The sequence below is a fragment of the Lytechinus variegatus genome, chromosome 5, assembly GCF_018143015.1.
Source record: "Lytechinus variegatus isolate NC3 chromosome 5, Lvar_3.0, whole genome shotgun sequence".
NCBI classification, from domain to species: Eukaryota; Metazoa; Echinodermata; class Echinoidea; order Temnopleuroida; family Toxopneustidae; genus Lytechinus; species Lytechinus variegatus.
The window spans coordinates 37958602-37982054 of record NC_054744.1 but is presented as its reverse complement, the minus strand read 5'-3'; the positions used below and the strand labels follow the sequence as shown (position 1 = coordinate 37982054).

Sequence of the window (23453 nt, the reverse complement as noted above, 5' to 3'; positions counted from 1 at the left end):
TTAAAGGGATAAACTGACTCTTGTTTATACCTGATGTTTTCTTGTACAACAAGCGAATATCTTTTACAACTCCTTAAAACCATTTTCATCTCAATTTCAACTCCAATATATACCATGATTGAGAGAAAAGTCATTTTATATCATACAACTTGAAAGTTTGCATACAAAATTGTGTTATCATTTATCAGCGTTCAAAAGAACGTCGACAATGAAATAAATCGGAAATAAGTACAGGTATATCCACTGTTCATTCTAACGGTAAATTCGTTTTGATAGTTTAGTACATTAAGTATATTTACTGAGTTTATACATGACGATTCTTTTTAGCTTGGGGAAAAGAAAATGTTGATCCTTGTTCAGAGAGAGAGAGAGAGAGAGAGAGATACTATAATAAACATCAAACTGCTGGATGCACTAATAAGTGGATAAGTTTACATGTGAGGTTACAATTTTTAACAAAGCAAATCAGGGCCATTGCGTGCATGAGTAAGAGACTAAAATTCACATGATAATCCCAAAGCCATATTATAATTGCTAGCTTATATGAAATGCTGTTTGCTTGCAGTTATCATATTTTAGTCTTATTTTGGTGTATTGTCATGGAGAAATGTGAGCATACCAACATTTTCGGGCGTAAGCAATGATCGTTTTGCTGTGACAATGTTCCCTGCAACACTGAACAATAGTTCAGATGGAACACTTGTTGCGGGAGTACACAGGTATTTTCGCGCCATGGCAGCCAAAGTAGGGAATTTCCCTTCTTCCAACTTCCACCAAGAGAGAGGATCGCCAGACATCCTTACTTTTGGCTCGCGGAGATAACGATTTATCTCATCTCGTGCCTCACTCTCGGGGGAAGTTCGAGGAAGATTTTCCTCTTCGTCAAGTTCGCCAATCGTTTGACTTATGAGGTATGCCAAACTCTTCTGCTTTTTTGTTTTTGGCTGCCCTTCTGATTCGCCATCGATGTCAATATCGGATGCTGGTTCATGCATCCTGCGTTCGGCTGAAATGTTTTCGGTTAGTTCTCGTGCTACAACATCAAAAACTCTGACTCGCTTTTCCTCTTGAAAAAAGAGGAGTCGTTTGAAGCGCCCATCTAAAAAAGCGGAAATCGACAGAAAATCTTGAATATCTTTTTCAACATAGTATTGGGCTAGCTTCTCTGACATTTGCCGCTTCACTGCTACTATATCAGGTAGATCATTACCATCAACTTCAAATATATGCTCCAACATGCATATTGTTGGGATAATGTTAGATATAGTTACTTGGGATTCACTTGAGAGGGACTCAGTGATCTCCTTTAGAGGTTGAAGCAGTTCAACTAATTGTTCTGCGATGGACACTTCCCGATCTGATAAATCAAGCTCCTTCCTCTTTGTTTCGATCAATTGATTTGATATCGGTTGCTGTTGCTCTAGAATTCTCTTCAGCATGTCATGAGTTGACCCCCACCTGGTTTCTACGTCCTGTATTAGCTTGTGCTCGGGAACATTCAGGTTTTTTTGATGTGATGCTAAACAATATTTAGCTTTCGCCGAGCGATGAACAAATTCTACAAGTTTTGAGCATCTGGCAAGTGTTGTCTGTATTCCACGACATTTTAACCCAGCCTTCACTACTAGGTTTAGGGTGTGCCCAAAACATGGGATATTAGGGAGGGACAACCCTTCACGAACAGCCTTCGTGATATTAGTGGCATTGTCCGTGACAACGGCACTGACTTTGTTTTCAAGAGCCCACTGTGCAATAATAGCTCTCAAAACTTCAGCAATATGTTCATTGTCATGCGGCGGGGGGAGTTCTCTGTTTTCAAGGGTAAAACTTCCCATCTTCCAATCATCATCAATGAAGTGAACCGTGACGCCAATGTATTGATCAGAAGCACGGCTCGTCCACATATCCGTTGTTATGGCAACTGAAGTTGCTCGTTCGAGGCGGGGTAGGACAGTTTGCTCTCTGACGATGTCATACATTCTGGGAATGACGGTTGTGGAGAAAGTTTTCCTTGATGGTAAACTGTAGCGTGGATCGAAAACTTTAATCATATCCCGAAAGCCTTTCTCTTCCACAATGTAAATTGGTCTCATTCCCGTTACGATGAATTTAGCAACGGCCGACGTCAATTCCTTCTGTCGTACGGAACCGCTTGTATAAGGGGTCACTGATTGGAAATGTGTCTGTGATTAGAACAGAAATAAAAAGAAATGTCTTAGAAAATATTTTTGACAAGAATTCCATTCAGTTTAAGAAAATTATAATTACTGATCAATAATACTTGTTTGTAAATATCTACATGTATTTTCATATAAATATATTGGTGATTTCAAACGTTTTATTTCTAGGGGTCACTTTAAAAATGCAACGCCTTTTAATGATTGCAAACTATAACATTTTTTAATATTTAAAAATGCATTGAACTTACCATCAAAGAAGGTTGTGTAAGGTTCGTTCGGCCAGTTTCACTCGACTTGGTAATGGGTTGTTCCGCTGTCGTTGATGGATCTTGAACTTGACTTTTTGGCGTAGATGCGCCCTGAGTTAAAGTTCTAGCATCCCTCGGATGAAAGGATTTCAAATGTTTGTGCATCGAACTTGTGCTTGACCCGTACGATAGCTTCTTTGAGCACAAAACGCAACGAACATGTTTGTTAGAGAGTATCTCTTTTGGTTTCTCTGGATTTTCTTCAAATCCAAAGAAGTTCCAAATTAAGCTGGACGCACCCGGTTTTTTCAGGAGTTTTTTCTCGGCAAACAAGTTATCCATAATGATACTGATTACTAGTAGTGTTTAAGGAGTACAAAAACGCTAGACTGAAACAAAGTTTGAGATGGGGCTGCATTTATAAGTTTCACGAACGAATTTATCTGGTGAAAAATAAAATAACTAAATAAAGCGGGTGTCTGGACTGACTAGAGCAAAACAACTCTTCATTGTTTGATAACGCATCATTCTCTTGGAAATATCAATAACCAAGGGAAGATGGAGCTTAAAATTCTAAGGAATTTTTTTCATGAGACAATGACCAACAGTGTATTTTATCAGAATCCTTAATGAACAACTGACAGGAGGGAATGACCACAAAAGCGAAATTATTTGCTAAACACCCCCTCCACTGGGGTTATCTCCTCCAAACTACTTCATTTGTCCTCCCCACAAAAAAGATTTATTGACACTCTCGAATGACATTTTCCAGATGAGAAATATTCAGGAAAGGAAAAAATACAGTAGAACCTTCGAAGCCCACAATACCTTTACTGTTCAAACAAACTGTAAAATGCGTAGTTTTATGTGTACGTTTCAATCATTAATAAAAGTATAAAGGATGGTTAATAAACATGATATTCACTCAAAGCGATATGCAAATAAAGATATATCTCATAGTATTATAAAGAATGCTTGTTTATCAATGCATTTAAATTCAAAGGGGAGACAATAAAAGAGGAGACTTAATGTCCTGAAGATTATCATTGATTTCGAAACATGGGGTATATGCTTCATATAAAATAAGGAAAACGAAAAGTAAACTTATTTTGAACAGAGATATACAATTATTTATAAACAAACAAGAGGTGATAAACACTTCATTAAAATTATAATGAAATTCGTAGTGAATTACAACTTCTAAAAGGAGAAATTAACAAGAATAAAAGGGGAATAAAGTTTGGAAGAAAAGAAGGAATGAGGAGAGAGAAGCTTTGGGGGAAGGATCGGCATGGGGCTGGAGAGTGTACATAAATGGGAGGGGGGGGGGCAATCATCTATTCAGTCACCCAAAATCTTACACCTTCATAACTTCTCACACAATCCACACACAAATCCCAATACACTAACTTTCATGATACAATCACAAGTGTCGCTCAACACAACGCACGTGGTCTCTACTGGCATTTTACAGTCACATACACAGAAATACACAGTACACACAATGCATCCCCATACCACACGCAGTCATGCACACTGAGCCTAATGCACACGGTATACTGCAGGCTCCAACTCCAAGCAGAGAAACGTTCTGCTCGAAGTATGTGACTCTTCGGCTCCAAATTCCACATTTATTTTATCTCAGTGCTTGGATTCGGCGCTGGGAGTCGACGCTGGGGCCGATTTTCGTCCATGAATGAGAGAGCATGGCAAAGACTCGAATCCCTTTATCTCAGAACCGCCGCCGCTTGGTACTCGAGTCTCCAGAAATCAGGGTCGACTCCCCGACTCTGGCATTGAGAATCGGGTAGACTCGATTACCCGGCGCTGGCTCCCAAGCCTAATATACATGTATTGTGACCAAATGATCGCAAACGATCGCACAAGCTACTGTGAAAGGTCAATGCATCTTAATTTAGCAGGAAATGTAAATTATTTTTCTTGATGGGCCCAAATCACAATATAAAGGAAGCAATCTCACTTCTACTTGCAGTATAATTTGAAAATCGAGAGAGATTTATAATGATATCAAAAACTGTGACCTACTATGGGATACTTTGATAAAAGAAAGCAAGAAAATTAAATGATATCCCCTTAAAAAGAACAAACCTTATTGTTTTCTACATAGATACAAATGCAGTTTATTATGTATTACAAATAATAAAAGAATCCTCTTAGAATGATTAGTTAAATATTTACAAAGTTTTGACTGCAAAAAGTGCATACTGATTGAATTATAAAAATATTGGCTAATTAATTCAATTTCCTTCATGTCACTTAATTCCTTAATTAAATTTTTTTTTGCTATATCCTACCCCTCATGGGCCAATCCATTTCCTGCTCTTCTAGGACATTTGCTGCAGGGAGGAGACGATTGAGCTTATCAAGCTCTGGTAGAAGAGCCAAGAGATGATGAAGAAGAGGGCGTGTCACTGTCACTGGTAGGAGGAGCAAGGAGTGGAGAATGTGCGACAGCATGGAACCAGCAGCAGAGTTCATCAGCACATCTGCAGGTAAAGATTTAGGGGAAAAGCAATGATTTTAATGAGCATCACAACAGGGAAGACTGCTGTATTAAAAAACTCTGCCCCAACTCCATCCCCGTTCAGTGATGGCACAGGGAATTTTGATTCAGAAGAAAAAAGTGTCTAGGGATATTTATTTCTTTTGTTCATCAAAAATAACATTTTGGGTTGAGCTAGGTGAAATGTAATTGCAGGGACGTTTATGCAACTTGAGAAGACTAATTCTTGTAAGATAAGGACATGTCAACCCCAATGACATATACCTCTTTTCAAACTTATAAGGGCTATTTTTCGTATTTTGGTGACAAATCATCCGGTGTCTGGTACATGTATGTAAACTTTACCTCTTAGCTTGCTCCTAACTGCCTGAGAGGCATTGCTCCCGCTCTGCTTCAGTAGAGTTGTAGATCTTTGTAGAACTTCCACAGCATGAGGCAGAAGAAGGCATAGGTGTTTGTGTAAAAGACTGACACTAGATGAAATCTGAAAGTTTCAAAAGTGAATAAAGTGATGCATTTATAAATTGGGTGAAATTTTGATGATACATAAGTTATTAACTGTGATTTAATACCCGTAACTTACGACACCTAGGTTTCATAGTACCTAGTCAGGACAAACACTCAAATACCCATGAAAGTATTTCAAAAGCAAACATAACAATCCAAAATGGGGATAGCAAAGCAAATTATCACACAAAATAATCAAGAGTTGCTTGAAAAGGGCCATACCTGTAAATAAAAAAAAAATCATTATCTTTCATTAATATCTCTTGAAAATTATATCTCGGAGGCAAATTCAAAATGAAAGTATAGACAAACTAAGGGCATCTTCCTTAAATCATAAGATTAAGAAGATATTCACAAAGCAGAAAATGGAAAGCCATAAAACAAATATATTAAGCTAGATCCAGTGCATAAACAGAGGAAAAGTATAGCATAACTGTAAATTCTACCCTTTTAACATTTTAAAAATGATAAACTTTGGAGATGACAGATCATCATACTAAAATCAAAGTAGGTGATAATTGAATACAAAATACAAGCAATATCATGGCGCTACAAACCTCATTACTATTGTTTGCATGACAGTAAGCAAGTAGATGTTTCTGAAGTGATGATAAGAGTTCTCTAAGATGAGACGGTGGAGCTCCATCTTCACAAGTAATGGATGGTTGACGTTTATCACTGTTCTTTTCTAGCTCACCAAATGCTTGCTCCTGTGTATCAGGACATATAAAAGGAAGTTATAGTAATGACTTGGGTAAAACAAATTTTACAAATAAATTGCAATAGTAGTAATGACAAGAAAATGAAATCGAAAAGAATTGAAAAATAAACATGGTCAAACGTGTGTTTCTTCATAAAATAATACAGTGTACATGATAAATGTTTCTGGTATCAAAATAAGTAATCTCTCAGAAACTAAAATGGACCTTTTGGAAAATTGGACTGCTAATATTACTACTACTAGTAATACTACAGTAATACCACAAAGTCATATAATCTTTCTCAGTTCTGGCATTCTGGAGAATGTGCGTAGTGTGTGCAGCAATGAATGACTGAATCTAAATGATGGGGGCAATGATAATCTGTCCACAAAGGGTTATGCTTTAAGCACTTTGTACATTATCAGACTATTACTATCATTATCACTTTATTTCAGTGGGACATTGATCACATAATCTCATTTCTGTACTACATTCTCCCCTAAACTTAACAGTTTCCTAATCGCAACTTCTTTATAAACAGGTTTACAAAATATTATAAAATTACTCTTTGCATTGTATAATCTGAAACATACCGTGTGATATCCAAGATTCCTCAGAAGTGTCTTCATGAGGACCTCAGCCAAGTGAGTATCTTCAGTAGGGGAAGCCCCAATGGACATGCCACTCCCACTGTCCCCCTCCAGGGGTGGACTGAGCTCCCCCTCTAACGGTGAGGTGAACCCCAGTAAGGAAGCTACATGGATGTTTTCTTGAAGGCTTGTCAGGACGATACCTAGCTGCATTCGCTGTTTCAAAGATTACAATTTTAATACATTAAAATGTGTCTTTGACTTTTATTTGTAATACATTTTTGGCCTACAAAAACTGCACTTACAAAGGGATGCCAGTAAATTTTACTCACTTGGCCTGAAAAAGGAGCCAGGGCAATTACTAAAGACGAACATGTGCTGTACAATACAGGGCCTGAAATCAGACAAACGCATGAAGACTGGCATCTCTGTATAAGGTTTTCAATCTAATTTTCATTCTCAATAATTATGTCTGTCATTTACCTGCTAAGTACATGTATCTGTCAGTAAGAGTGGGTATTGTATACTTTTGTGTTGTAAGATTCCAAACAAACAAATAAACGCATTCTGCACTTTGACTAAATTCACAATACAACTATTATAAGTATAAATCACACTACAGTAAATACAATAATTCATGTGTACATTTACCCAGGAATCATCTATTCACAACTCTTAGTAATGAAAAGGAGTAATAGAAGCCTACCTGTCCCTTGGATAGGCTGTCCCAGCGATCAGGTCCCTGTGGTAGTAATGAATGTAATAGTTCCATTCTTTCTCTGAGTGGGGGTAGCAGTAGGGGAGCACCGATAGAGAGTGTATCACTCACAGCCTGTTTGCAATGAAATTTAAGTACATTTGAGTCACTCACTTTGGCATGCATGGCAACACTCCAAGGCTTCTGAGGCAGTTACCCATGTGTGTACATCACTAAGCAAGAGTCAATTTCTAACAAAAACCAAGTCACTCAATTGCATGAATAAAAAAAGTCAGGAAAATACATTGTACAATGCATATGATGACTTGAACTTGTGTGAATTTTGCATTTTTGGACTTACAATTGTGCAATCTGGTGCATACCTTAAGAATTACTGTTTATGGGTGTGTTATAATTTGCTCAACCAGAATACAGAAGTTTATATTTAAAAAAAAATACGAATATTAATTGACACACTATGCAAGTATGGATAGCCAAATGTCCCAAAATCATCAAATCTAAACGTTCAGTTTTAGGGAAATAGAAACATCCAAAACTGGAAAATTCAGTTAAAAACTGAATGGTTAGCAATACCGTGAACCCAACCTTCTATTTCAGCCACCCAACACATTTTAAAACTTTATTATGGGGACAATGTAATCAAGAAAAATAAGATGTGATGATCTAAATTGTTTGGAATAGTGTGTGACTATTCAGTTTGATATTTCCCAGTACATGCCTCCATCAAACACCAAGAATAATCTCATGCCAATTCTTAAAATCAATTTCCCATCAAAACCTAAATACCTAGCATGAATGTGGCTATGGACAAAAAAAATATTGGATGCAATAGACTAACCTTCTGTATTGATGCAGGTGTGTTGGCATCGATAAGACGGAATAGAAGATGACGTAATGGCCTAGCCTGGTTACCTAGCACACTGGCAGTCAGGCCTCCTGCTAATGCAAGCTGAAGATGAGTGCATAATAACTTGAGACAGAGTAAAACAAACTGCTGATGCTCTCTGTTATGAAATTGGATCAGAAACAGAAATCATTGGTTGTTAAGTCACAATTATTTGCATATAACTGAACAGGTTGTAAATGGCCCCATAGCTCCAAATACCTGTTTTCCTCAACATTTTGAAAATATCACGAGGGAATAATATTACTCTTTAAAAATGATAATAGATCATTCAACTGAACATTTCCAGTGGAATTAACTAAAGCACACTTGTTAAAGTTACAAGTTATAGTGTAACAGTGATTAAAGAACATTTTAGGACATGCAGTGATATATCTCTGGCAGGAGAGATTGAATGCAAGCAGAATCAGGAGATTTTGATAAAATAGCTTCAGAGCAGGGTCCCATAACACAAAGGTTAGCGATTAATCGTACGCTCGATTTTTACGATTGATTGTACAATGTAGTCAATGGAATCAATCTTATAAAAATTTTCTACGATCATTGCTAAGCTTTGTGTTACGGGCCCCATATCTCCTGCTCTAAAATAGATGGGGGTGTACTTTACGAAATATAATGAACTCTGTGCCATTTCACCTAATGACATAAAACAGAACTTCAATCTACACAAAATCCTAATGCCTCCTGTAACCACCTATGATGGGTGGAGTCATAAAAATTCTCCAAGTAAAGAATATAATATTACATTCTAAAAAAAAGATATCACAATTTCTAGAACTTTCCAATTGGTGTGAGGTTGGATGGTTGCATCACACTTACCTGGAAGTTGGGAATGGGGGTGGAGGCTGTGTTCCACTGAACCCCTCACAGTAATGCTCTATGAACGATCGCAGGTGAGAGAACGTACCCTCTTGAAGGTCAACACAAAATGGACGATGCCAAGCTACAACTTGCCTGAAGAAAGAAATACAAATAAATTTATCAGGAATATTCATTACTTCTATTTTTTCAAAAATAATAATGAATATTAATCACTTTCCATTTTAATGAACATATCACTTTTTATTTTCTCCTGACTCATTCAAAGTCCTGATGAATATTCATTATAATCCTTTTTCTTCAAAGGGGCTTATTTAAACATTATTAATAATATTAAATAAAATATCTCGTAACTAATTCAGACTTAGTATAGTCGTCCTACCTATCTGATGGCAGCGCTGTCCACGCTACACTGTGTGAGGTCCCAGCAGATATCTGGTGAATGGTCACTCCTTCTAGACTGGCCACTTTCTTGACCCTTGTAATGGGGCTAGTAGTATGCCCCTGACCACACTGACCCATAGCATTGTTGCCCCAGCCATATACTTCATTATCTGAAAATAAAAATACAAAAATAATTTTAAATGATAAAGCAAAGTAAATCTAATCCTAGGGTGATTTCTCCATTGTGTATAGGCACACTTTACGTGAATTATGGAAGGTATTTGCATTATTTCAACTCGGGAATGACAACATAATTTGTTTCCATGCTTTCTCTATGATCATGCTCATTTCTTGTATATTTTTTTTTTAATGATGACCAACTGCAAATTCTTTAAAACTGCTAAAGATAATTTTCAATCACTACATTACCAGGATGCATATATACATGGTGACTGCATACTAAAAAATCAAATTAAATGAAACTGAAACCCGCCTGACAACCACTGAATGATTTGACGTTCAATGTTGACTTTTCTGTGTTGATGTTAGGTTGATTTTTACATCAGCTCAGCACCAAACTTAAAATGAAGCTGGTACTGGAATTAATCTCACTAGGTGTTGAGCACTCTATAATGTCATTTGGGTCATTACTGTAGACTCAGATTAGGGTATCTAAATCATGCTTCAAACAGCACCAGCAGCAAAAATGCCAAACCTAAAATCTCCCAATGTCTCCAATGTCATCTTACCATGAGTGAGTGCTAGGCAATGGCTGTCCCCACAGGCAATATCCACGATCCTTGTAAACTGGAGGTCTTCAACAAGTTTGGGTCTCAGCGAAATGGCTTCTGATGATCCACACCCAAGGCAGGCACCATGGCCCCATGCATACACCTTTGTGTAATTGTAACAGAAGATGGACAAATGGTTGCCAAATTAGGACATGTACTTGTATTTTCATTTATGTGGTTTGTCAAGAGGCAGTAATTCTTACAGTTGACAGGCACCCGCCTACATTACATTTTTAACAGAGATAAATTTTCATATTTTTTAAACTTTATTTTCTTTTAATTAATCAGTATCAGGTGCAGAATGAAGTGATCAGATGTAAACATATATGCTCACATTCATTTAACTTGCATCTATGTAATTGGAAGCAGAGGATATGGAAGACATAATAGAAAACTTGACAGGTTCATTCAAGATTGATGTTTCTAAAATTCATATCAATCTCAACTTTGGAAAACCAATGACATCATATTTTGTCACAATGAATCGCAGGCCCTATAGGCCCACACTGTCCATGGCAAACAAAAACATACAAAATAATTATATTGTATGTCCCATTGTACATTTATGCAATCTCTCTGAAGCACTGTGCTTGAACATATAAATTATTTTGTCAGAGGCTTTCCATAAGTAATTATAACCCTGGATAAATTGCATTTACTATGACATAGTCCTGGGCCCTGCAACACAAAGCTTAGCAATTGATGATCGGGCTGATATCATGCTTGATTACATTGACAAGTATGTGCAATCAAGTGTACAGATCAACTATACGATTAATAGCTAAGCTCTGTGTAACAGTACCCTATTAAAGTCTTACCTGTCCTGTTGATGTAAGAGCCAATGAAGACTGGCTACCACACCCAACCTTCTTGATGAATAAACCAATCAATGATTCTATTATCTTGGGCTTGTATATCCTATTTGTGTCTCCATGGCCTAGTTTACCTTCAATAGGGATACAAAGAGGATTAACCATTTGACTCCATAATTCTCTATTCATGGTGAGTCGAATACACTGATCGAAAGCTCACTGTTACAATGGGTTGAGGAACCAATAGAGGTATAGTGCATGCATCATAAGTGTAAGGGAATGTGGCATGAAAAAATTTGCAATCAACCACAAATTTCTGCTGCTAATCTAGAAGTGATAGATCAATCATAACTAGACAAACTTTATTTCTACCAATAGATGCAAGAAGCAGACCAGCAATCAAGTGTGGATTTGCAATTAATTGCCAGTCTTGTGACTGATTTTAGGGACCTAAATTTGACTTGCAATTGATCACAGCTTTCTTGCAATGCCCCATTAGAATAATGTAATAATAATGTTTCATTCAAGAACAACCATAATTTAATTCAGACTTTGACGACTAATGTTCAATAGATATAATGCCTAAGCCCATTAACTTTTAAGTTGATTGTTTGTTTATTTTTGGGAGGGGGGCACTTTCAGTGCTGCCAAGTCAAACTGGAAACCAGAAGAACCTTTTTACAAGGATCTGTTGAAGTAAAGCACTCATTATTATTTTCCCTTTAATATTTATTCTCATAGGAACAATGTACTAAGGAACGCTAGTTATGCATGAAGGCCACTACATTCAGGGACCATTGTTTTCTGTTTCCCCATGAGTGGTCTTTGGAGACAGGAGTCACTGTACTTAAATAATACAATTTCTTAAAGAGCAGATTTAGACACATGTCTTGCAAGCTTCAAAGCTTAACAAAGACTTAGCAGCATTTGACCATGCAGTCTCTGCAAGCAACATTCAGGCACAATCTTATGGGACACAATCAAAGGGGATTAATGTCCCTTTATAATTCAACGAGAACAAAGGAATTCAGAGACAGGTAGCCAAGTCTTGTCTAGGGATTGTTGCTGTCAGATTTTGCTTGTTTAGAGATTAAGAGTCACCAACACCAATAAGCTCTTTAGAAATTTTGTGTCCAGTAAAATAAAAGTGTGGTTGACAGAGAGTGAGGAGTTATACATTATACATCATTATAGTTGTACATCAAAGGCTATCAAGGATTGAACATGTAGATAATGCAATTTGTCAAGGTTTTTACCAATAAGCAAATATCAACAACATAATAATTATATTTCAGTTTTTTTTTTTTTTTCAAATATCCACAATCATCAAAAAATGACAATTGGTTTTTACTTCCTTAATTTTGCTCTGCATTGACATTTCAGTTTGGACAGAGTATGTCATGAATGAAAACATTTTTTTTTTTCGGGGGGGGGGGGCATTTTGAAAATGTAATACATGTATTTGACTTTCTGATGTTCTCTCAGTGTTGCTGTTTTCAAGAAGTGTCCCAAGTGGCCAAAATTCTAATTAGATAAGATATTTATTGCACCATCCTGGGATCAAAATTAAATGAAACTGCACACTTTTAGCCTTCTCAAATGACCACGGAACCAAATCTAAACAGCATGTTCTTTCTAAATTTGTTTACTCTCCTTGGGGAAGATTTGAAAGCAGTGATGATAAGTTTACTTACCATTGTCTCCACCACCAAAGGACCATACTGTTCTACTGTCCTGTGACACGGCTATGGTATGGGAGCTACCACACACAACCTTACCAACATTACTGATGTCTTTTACAAGGGTAGGTACATTCCGACTGTTACTATCACCATGGCCTGGCAAAGAGAGGATGATAGTTCGTAAATTACACAACTGACGTGTCTGGCTAGAATTTCTTCAATCTTATGGGAGAAGCTGAAGTAAATTAGGTATAATATTTCCTTATCTGCCTATGAGGTGCACTGACATTGCATGTCTTACAACAGAAAAAAGGGTCTTTTTTGGAATATCAGCCGTTAAAGACAGACATGTCACAATTCCACTGCATGGAAAATGTACATCCTACTATTACTAGATTTTTATTTCATATTGAAATTTGCAAAATGTTAATTACATTAAGAAACCCAAAGTATGTTTTATCATTAAAAGTCAAAATGCAACTCCTCATCGTTATGTTGACAAAGTGAGAAGTACCAAGAGTCTATTTGTATGTTGTGTCTCATGGCATTTCCTCACATCTTATTTGTTCAGCAGAATAGTGTTTAAAAATCATAGACAGTGATGACAGACATAATGATCAGAGTTAAATATTATCATTTTAGTGAGGCAATACATGTATTGACACACTCCATCATAAAATAAAACTACCTAATAAATTACCCAATCTTCCATAATCTCCTTCACCCCATGTGTAGAGCTGCCCGTCATCTGTAACACAAGCACTGTGCCTGTATCCAGCAGAGATACACACCACAACCTTCCCAGTCAGTACACCCATGATGACCTTAGGGTACTTCTGGGTCAATGTGTTACCATGTCCAAGCTTGCCATAGTCACCATCTCCCCAGCTAAAAACCTGACCTTCTGAGGTCAGCGCAAGGGTGTGGCCATCTGATCCCTGGGGAAAAGGGGTTAAAACAAATGGTAAACTTTGCTTGTGAATTGATTTCTAAAGTTTAGCATCAAATTATATTTTACACATTATGTCAACATGTGTGGCTTTACAAACAACTTGAAAATAAAAAAGCAATAATCAAGTCATTCATGAAGTTTTGCAAAAAGTCTCAATAAGAATCCCTAAGTGGATAATGAAAACATAATGAAATAATTCTTGGGTTTATATGGTGGAGAGATTAATGGAGGTTTTTGCAGTAAACACCATGTTCGGAGGGTGCCATTAAAAATTAGGGGGGAGGGGACACCTGCCGTCTGCCACTTTAATCAAGTATCAATCTTATGGCAGTACCAGCTTTTCTGGTAATCAAAACTATCAAAATATTCTGGAACTAGTAATAGTTAAAACAGTTTTCTTAATATCTAAATAATTCAAATCTAGTAGACTTATTGAAAACAATATTCAATGTAAACAGGAATGCCACATTTGTCAAACTACAGACACACCAAAGACTTCAATGGCTTACGTATAATAAGTATACACAGAACATATTGCATATCTAGGACACAACACGACAGTCTTGTCTAGAATCTGGAAAGAGTGCAATTCACCGCCAGAGATCAACCAACCTTTGAAGATGATATTCTTGTGATGATGCTGTTATCAAAGTTGAGTTTCTTGAGCTGTGTCTGATTGTTAGAGTCACCTAGACCTAGTCTGCCATAGCTCCCTTTCCCACAAGCCCTCACTGAGCCATCCGAAGAGATGACGAATGTGCAATACTGACCGGCTTCAATCTGCATAGGAGTAAATAGGATAGGAATAAATGGTCTAGAAGGAACTAAATACAAAGGAGGAAGAGCACTCTGGGAACAGGGCCATGTGCACTGATATACTCTTGATACTTTTAAATTTGACATATATTTTCTGATTGTTATGAAAAGAGTAAACCATTATGAATCAACTTGATACAAACTGGTATGACCTTCTATAAAACAATCAGAAAAAAATATATTGTGACTTTAGGTTAAAGAATTATAATGATAAGATTGTCTTTATCGAAAACTAAGGAATGTTTTTCACTGCACCTACCAGACTGGCATCTACGTTTATCACAAATATTTGACTTACAATGCCATCCTAATTCCTCTCTGAGGTGGCCATCCATTCAAGCCTAACTGTCATGATGGTGGTCTAGTGCATTCCAAACTGCATATATTTTAAACCAAAAATTATATCTTGAATAATAAAATAAATACATTTATTTCAGATAACTGTTCTTTCTGTTTATATTACTTCAATACACCATGTTATTTTTGCTTTGTATGTTGTGTGGAACAAAGAATAAAACTAAATCAAACAGGCATCAAACAAAGCACCAAAAACTGTATGAAGAAAAACCCACCTGCTGACTCTCAGCAAAGGATATAGCCATCTTCGGTAGAAGGATCTTCTCTTGGCTACCCTCAGCAAGCTGGTGACTACTGTTACTACCCCATACAAACACCTCACTGTTCTCTGACACCACCAGACTGTTTGGTTTCTTATCTTCAGGACTGATGCAGGTCCTTGCATACTCCGATGCAAGCCTTGCAACCTACATGGATCACAAGAAAAGAGTTGTTGTCAACGGTCAGACTTGACAATTAAACTTCAAGTTTGCTTTATGAAGAAAAGTTTTCAAAGCTTCATTTGAAACACAAGATCATAATTTTGAAGTGAAATTATCAGGGTTCTACATGTATATTATAATTAAGTTTTTATAGCACATGGGCGAAAGAGTAATACAGCTCATGCTTTTGTATCAATTTTGTAACCTAATCACATTGAGCACAAAATCTACAAACATTTCTACTGCAAGTATCAAATTCTATCTTCTTATGTTTTGTTCTTCCTTCTGAGGCTCTCTACAAAAACTCTCCACTTTGGAATAACTCACTGCTCTTCAATGCAACATTGTATATTCGCAAATGTAAGAATTCTAGTTTCAATTACTTTGAAAAGAAATAATTATGAATTGAAATTTCATACTACAGTATTTGCACTTAAAAGTAGATGAGATATGCTTTGAAATATTGCATAGATCTTCAAATCAAAGTGAATATATTTGTACCCTGTTGCCATTCACTTCTGAGTAAAAACAAAATTATGGCCAATTTCATAACAAAGAGGGAAAGAGGATGCTGACTTGAATCTCTGCACTTACTTCTTCAATAAGACAAAGAGCTGCTTGATAAAGAGGACATAGTCCTTGAGTGCTCTGCATTTCAGAAAGTATAGACCCCCTCTCAGCTGATGACCCCTGTTGAAGTATGAAAAATAATATGTGTTTGGTATTGCAACATCTGAAAATAGCACTAAACACAGACATACTGAAACTCTTTTTACATCGAATGAATGAAAAGAAAGCAAGACCAAAACAATATACAATATATCCAAGGAAAGTTATAGTAGATGCTGAATGATGAGCTTTGCTTGGCTGTCAAGAAATGCTGAGTACCCTGTTCAGTCAAAGTCATGTAATTTTACCTTGATGAATGCATGTTTATCAATTATAAGATCTAAAGGACAGAGTGAAGAAGCATTTATTGAAAAAAAATCATTTAGTTTTCAGCAATCAAACTAGATGAAAGCAAACATAATTTATGGCCTTTTATCATTGAAAAACTATAAATGTAGCAAAATCATCATCATCACTATAAGAATTCTCTTATGTCTTAATTCATACAAAAATAAAGCAACAAAAAAAAAACCTTCCACAACTAACAAGAAAGTAACTTTACAAATGTTAAACTCACCGTGGCTTTCCTCATCTGTCCTAGTACAGACATGAAGTAGTCATACGAAATACAACTGTTCTGTTCTGGGCCTCCTTGTCCTGGCATAAGTCCCTGGGTAGCTGCTGCAGTTGATGCTCCCACAGCCATTTCTACCCAATCTAAGAGATGCTGTAAAGATCCTCTCTGACTGGCCAGTCCTAAAACTAACTCACAAGCTACTCTCTTCCCCATCAGGTCTGCACCAGACGTCGGCATGGTGACCGATTTCAGGAATGAGGTAACCTGCTTCAGGCATTCTGTACCAAGGGGCGGAATCTTGCTCTCGTTCGCAAGCGAGAGAGGGGGCAATGAGATAACCACATCTTTAGCTGTGAGCAGCACGTCGTTGCAAAGATGTGGTGCCCCAGTCGAAGGTGGCTGCATCCAGTTCTGACGAAGAAGCGCAAAGAGGAGTGTAAGGCTGGTCCTGACGCCCATCTCAATCAGTGCATCTGTGCCAAAACGAGCCCACTGTCCACATGATTTCTCTTCAACTGTTCTTGACTGAGCCTGCTGCAGCTTTTGCTGCTGCTTTACTTTCTCACAATCATGATATTTGCTAGAAACAGAATGAAAGATCCTTCGCAGGACCAGGAGGCGTTTCCGCAGTGTGGTAGAAAATGGAGAATCAGTGCAGACAGACCTTGCTAGACCCAGTTGCGTGCCAAGGAGGAGTTCTAAAAAATGCTCCTGCTCCTCCGTGGAGGGCAACTCACGCTCAAAATCAGGCAGCTGAGGACCCTGTAGGTGGAGGGTGTGACGGGGAGCACCAATGATCTCTTTGTTTGTGATGAGGCGAGAGTAGAGTTCCATTACTCCATCTCGGCTGGCTATTCTAGCCCAGTCCTCTGCCACCCACGAAGCATTCATATGCTCCATCCATTTCAACTTGACTGGAAGATTTGCTGTCATGTTGCTTATCAACTTGTGTCGCCTGGCTTCACACCATGTAGAAATCTTTCTAATGTAAGATAAAAAAAAATCAAAAAGCCATGTCAATTCAGGATTATTTTCTTAAGGACAGCCAAATTAAGGCTGTGAATATAGCAGCACCATCAGAAACCCTGGCCATCTAAGCGAAACCAGGCTGAGGTAGGTGATGTTTTTATATCATATTCTTATTTTTTTTTTAAATGTTTTTAATGTCATTTCAGAGGAGTTCCTTTTTTATAATATGGTGCTAATTAAACCAATAATCAGAAACCATTACATCTGTTATGAAGCAAGGCAGATCTTTTAATTGCTAACTGCATATAAAAACTATGGTGAAGCGAAGCATGTCAGACAAAGCAATGTCTGACTAAGAATTCAACAAAGGCGTCGAGATCTAGCCAAAATACAGCCGATCCCGATCGCGATACTCAGAAAAGCGGAGGGGGGCGTATTGACCTTGAAATGTGATTAAAGTTAAGTATTTGAGGGACATTTGTGAACAATTTTTGGTGGGGAAACTAGTTTAAAGTCAACTGATTTGAAACTGCAGTCAGCATGATTAGCGCTGACAGCGACAAGAGGCATCTTACCAAGTACCTAAGGCTTACTTTTAGAATCCAAAGTCTGATCACTGCCGCATTGAGAGTGTCATGGAAACTTTTGGTTGATAATATTCCTGACATTCTTAAAGAGTAAGTGTACAAAAATCTCATAATAATTTTAAAGAAATAGAAGTAGACTCTGTATGACTTTCTTGGAAAAACCCAAGGCCAGCCATTTTCAGATTGAATAAAAACAAGGTGACCTATGTCTGCGCATCCATTCATTTCACTACACACACGATTCAGGGATTTTGATGAGAAAGGCTGCATTTTGAGGCTGTCACATGATATGCCTAAAACTCATTATTTTTCCACCATTTTGAGTGAGATTTTTTAATGAATACCTTTCAATGCATTGCATCTGTAAAGTTTGTGGTCGTTGCATATTTTCTTTTTAAATTCTTGCAGGTAGTGTATGCATTTGCACAGACAAGGGGGACTGCGCACACTTGGGGGACCTCACCTGGTGCCACACTACCTGTACCAGTGTCGTTGCCTGCACAGATACACTGTGTTGCCATTGCCATGGCACTACCACTCATTCAATGAACAAGGTTATGATGTAACCTCGTTCTCCGTTACATCTCCATGTGTGGCAAAATAAGGGTGGCAATGTTTGGCTATTTTCTCTTTTTCTTTGGAAAAAATGCTTGAATATTTACACTGTCAGTTTTCATTAAACAGCTATTCATCATATAACTTAGCTCTTCAGTAAATTTGATTTTTTGAATTATTTTTTCTTATTTAAAGATAGAGATTGAAAAAATGAAAATTTTCTTGCCACATTACTTTCCACCAGTAGAGGGCGTACACCACAGTATGCCCAAAATTATAAAGTTTTTGAGCGCTCTGTTGAATACAAAAATTATTCCCAAATTACTAATGAAAAGTAAATTGCAATTAGTAACTTTGGTCACAAAAGGGATGATTTTTTAAAGCGTGTGCTCTGTACGGCATTAATTGGCATACCATAGTCCTACCTGTAGATTCCCCACAGGCAGGATGGTTGCAGTGAGCAAGTGCACTACACTTTACTACTGCTACACTGCTGCACCTACCTGAACCATCAGGGTTCTCTCTTATGGTAGATTTGGGAGGCCCGATGGCTCAATGGGTAGAGCAGGGGTTTCGGATTCCAGTAACCCGGGTTCAATTCCCAAGTGGTGCCCTAGTGCCCTTTGGTAAGGTATTTATCCTCATTACTAGGTCCCTCGGGGAGGACCTTAAGCCATTGGTCCCCTGGTTGCTTGCTCACAGGCATTCGTGCTTTCTTAGCAGTCAGGTAAAAAACCCTCGGTATAACATAACTCGCTACCATACTCCTGATGTCGGACCCTCGCGCATGCGATGTTTTGAAATTGGCAGCGAATTATTTATAAGGGTGAGGAACTCGATGTTGGCTCTAAATAAATTACCAATTTTGAGGCTAACCGGAAGATGGATATGGAGTGAAATTAGGGTGTAAAGTAAAAAATTAAGCTTTTATTTTTTTATGCTGTTTCGACATATAACTTTTACAATAAATATGCATTTTTTCCCACCTTTGCCACTCAGAGTATCAGAGCGAGATTTGGACCTCGAAGTTCGGGTACTAGGTGGAGCGTAGTGTAAAAGATGTGAAGTGGAGCCTGCATGAACATCGCTTGAGGTACGATACCATGACGTACCGTACTACTAGACACCTGGCAGCTGTCTGTTTCAAGGAGTTTTTAAACATTTTGTTTATTTTTTTAAATTTCTCCTCCTCGTACACAGACGACTCACTATTGTGCAGCCACCATTAACAATGCAAAATCCCCCCGACAGGGCTCATCGATTTTTGTATTTCATAAAAATATATAAAAAGAACTGTACCAAAATAAAGTTATTATTCCGTTTTGACCTGAAATGCACCAAAACGGGGAAAAAACAGTGACTTACTTTACTCTAACTTTTTTTTATTCCTTTTTTTATTTTTCCTTCATTTTCCCCTTAATTTTTTCTCTCTTTCTTCTCAATTCATCTCTTTTCTTTCGTCTTTTCTTTCTCTCCTTCATTATTTCTTTTGTTCACCCTCCTTTCAATTCTTTATAATTTTACACAGGTGTAACACTGTGTAGCCTTCTTTAGTTTAGTTAGTTTAGTTTACTCCAACGATGTTGTAGGACGAAGCCTGTTCATCGATCAAAGTAGAAATGTCTATTGTTGCTCTCCTTCAGACAAAATTCTTTGTTGACATTTTTTGTCGATTGTCCAGTATTTCATTTTGTGAAATCTGGTCACCCTGCTTAATGGCCGGGCATTGTCATTGAGTCCCTGTACAGAACAAACTAGAACTTCGGTCTATGTATTTGGTGTGTGGAGCCAACGGAGTTCAGCGCACAGCGGAACAGCCAACGTAACAGAGACCGAAGCTTTCGGTCTAATAGTACCGGTACCGTACCCGGGCGTACCGTACGTACCGGTACCGTACCAGACTAACGACAAACGTTAGTCGGCTTCACGAAAATTAAAAATGTGAAATTCTTATATTACCAATACTACAATCAATTTCATATATCCAATTTATGATTCAGAACTTACCATTCAACTGAACATATCACCATATTAACATTACTTTTAACCTCCCATATGAGCAAATTTGTCACCTTCCCGAAAGATTCGAAGTGGGATGGACGAAGATATGTTGACGTCCTTTTATCAACAGATGGCGCCCTAGCTACGTGCCGGCACTGCTCTTTTTCAGCGCAGATCTGATGATGGTGGGTGGTTGTGATGGTGGTGTTAGTGGTGGTGGTGGTGATGATGATGATGATGATGATGATGATGATGATGATGATGATGATGATGATGATGATGATGATGATGATGATGATGATGGTGATGATGATGATGATGATGATGACCGATATGGTCAGATGGAAGAGCGTCGGAATGGGTCGGAATTCAAGCCCCGGCCGCGTCGTTTAGATGGGAAGTGCTGCTATATATCCTTTTTTTTCCGCTTTCACGACATGACACTTTAAGCCTATAAAAATACATTGATCTGGTGCTGCAAAGTGACTGCCGGGTTCATGATCAATTGGGGATGAGTTTTCGGACTATGTATTTCAGATTTCAAGTTCGAACAGTAAATACATAGATTTTCATTCTAAAATATAATGAAAATAAGAATAGGTCTATAGTCGTAAAAATGATATAGATACAGATGCGGATCGAGGATTTTTTAAAGGGGGCACATTTTCCCGAGTAAAATTTGACAATCAATTAAAAAAAAGTTTTCAACCAAAATTTCTGGTAATTTCGTCCACGAATAATTTGACAACCAAAAAAAAATCCCCTTCTCGAGGGAACCAAAAAGCCCTCCCCCCCAGTAAGTTGGGAGTAAACCATGTATTGTTGTTTCGATATCATAATAGTTGCCGTTAATAATCCCTGAAAATAAACAGCTGACCGATCTTTATTTGAAGCCTACATCTCGATTATTTATCGAAGATGTGTATCTTCACCAGTGATCAGCATCTTCCATTCATTCGATTCGTTATTGCTCTTTTCCCTCTCTTGTGAATTCGTAAGATCAGGCTACATCATTTTGCATGATTCAACAATCTTAATATAATCGTTTGGTTGAATTCGTATTCATTGAATGTAAGTGAAAAGTCAAAATGAAATTATCATTGTTCACAAGGGTGGATTGGTTTTTTTTTTAATAGAAGGGGGAGGACATAAATGAAAAATGAAAAACAAAATTACACGGTGATTTTCATTCTATGAATTTCAGAAATTATCTCTTTAATTCTATTTTTTCTCCCGACATCTACAAAAGTTATTTCCTTTTTTTGTTTGTTTTCTTTCCCCATCCTTGTGCCCTTGCTTTTTTTTCAGTCTTTCACCATGTGGCTAAATTAGGCCCAATTGTTCAAGAGATATATTATCAGTGGCGTATCTAAGGGGGCAGCGGCCATGCACGGACGGCACTCTTTGAGGCCGGGACAAACAGAAAAAAAGAAGAAAAGGTTAATCAGAATGAAATAAAGAAAAAAAATCCATTTACTTCAAGGTCACGCCCAAATTGGAATCTGAATTTAATGCATCACAAGTACAGTCTCATGAGTATGGAGGCCGGGGCACATTTGGTTTTTTTTATTCAACTCAATCGCTTTGCCTATACTTGCATTATTTCCGGCAGAATGGCAATATTTTGTGACCCTATTATATGCACCATTTGATCCCAAATTTGAGAGTTTGCATCATTTTATACAGGTAGAGGTGAAGCATTAATTTAAAAGAAAATTATAACTTATGAAGGCGCAATTTGAGGGGCACGTGCAGAAGTTGAAAGAGAGAAAGGGAAAAAGGGAAAAATAAATGAAGTACAATCGTTGGTAGGATTATACTACTTGTAGTACAGACATGGGCGAATCCAGGAAAAGGGGAAACTGAGGGGGGGGGGCACAATTTCCTGAGGATCAACTTCAGACAAGTACAAAAAAAAGTCTTCTCTTTCAAAGGGGGGGGGGCTCACTTCGGTTTTAACGGCATTTTACATTACAAATTTGAATTGTGCATCTCAAGGGGGGGGGGTGACCTTGCCCCCACCCTAGTTCCGCCGTGAGTACAGAGTTAATGCTGTATGAATGATCTGCATAAACAGATCAGGGATGTCGGCCTAGCTCGGACCCCTCCCGTGACTTATAAGTTTCAAGAAATATTCCCGGGGGCACTTAATGCATTGACGAGTGGATACCATGCGCGACCCCCCCCCCAAAAAAAAAAAACATGTAAAAAGAATGTCTTTTTTTAAGGCGGGGCACGTTACGTACGTAACGTAATAAGGGTGTCAAAATAATGAAAAAAGTATTTCGCTCGGAAAGCTACATGTTTAGGGTCAAATTTGCGAGGGTATAAAAATACTAAACTGTCTTATAAAGGATGTAGCTTTTTGCCCCAACAGTCAACACTATGTATTTACTGAACTGAATTTACAATATGTATTACCAATAATGTCAAAATACATTGATACAGGGTAAATTGTCATACTATTAGTAAAAGGACTCCACAGAAATAGCACGCTATTGGGACGTGGAGACGGTGGAGCCCCCCTACAATATAGATAATCTTAATTGATAGCATGAAATAACGTTTAAATAGTAAGTTTACAAATCATGCTCTTTGGCAAATACAATATCTAGTGTATAAAATAAGTGAATAGGTCTAGCGCAATAGGGTAAAAGCAAGATTGCATACAAATGAATTAAAACATATACAACATTTAGAAATAATGAATATTCTTGTATGAAAATGATAAGTGCCCTGCGGAAGGAC

At 37.6% G+C, this 23453-nt stretch overlaps 1 protein-coding gene across 1 annotated transcript in view; it reads right to left on the bottom strand.

Moving 5' to 3' along the window:
• The window catches only part of LOC121416081 (probable E3 ubiquitin-protein ligase HERC1), a 68069-nt gene extending 47222 nt beyond the window's left edge, over positions 1-20847 (bottom strand). Inside the window, 17 exon segments of the mRNA XM_041609533.1 lie at positions 4744-4935; positions 5298-5436; positions 6017-6169; positions 6754-6966; positions 7457-7582; positions 8307-8472; positions 9192-9326; positions 9574-9745; positions 10325-10469; positions 11185-11312; positions 12873-13016; positions 13561-13798; positions 14425-14592; positions 15201-15392; positions 16002-16097; positions 16594-17571; positions 20712-20847. Coding sequence (XP_041465467.1) covers positions 4744-4935; positions 5298-5436; positions 6017-6169; positions 6754-6966; positions 7457-7582; positions 8307-8472; positions 9192-9326; positions 9574-9745; positions 10325-10469; positions 11185-11312; positions 12873-13016; positions 13561-13798; positions 14425-14592; positions 15201-15392; positions 16002-16097; positions 16594-17571; positions 20712-20714 — 3388 coding nt within the window. The 5' untranslated portion in view covers positions 20715-20847.
• Between the last annotated feature and the right edge of the window lie 2606 nt (positions 20848-23453).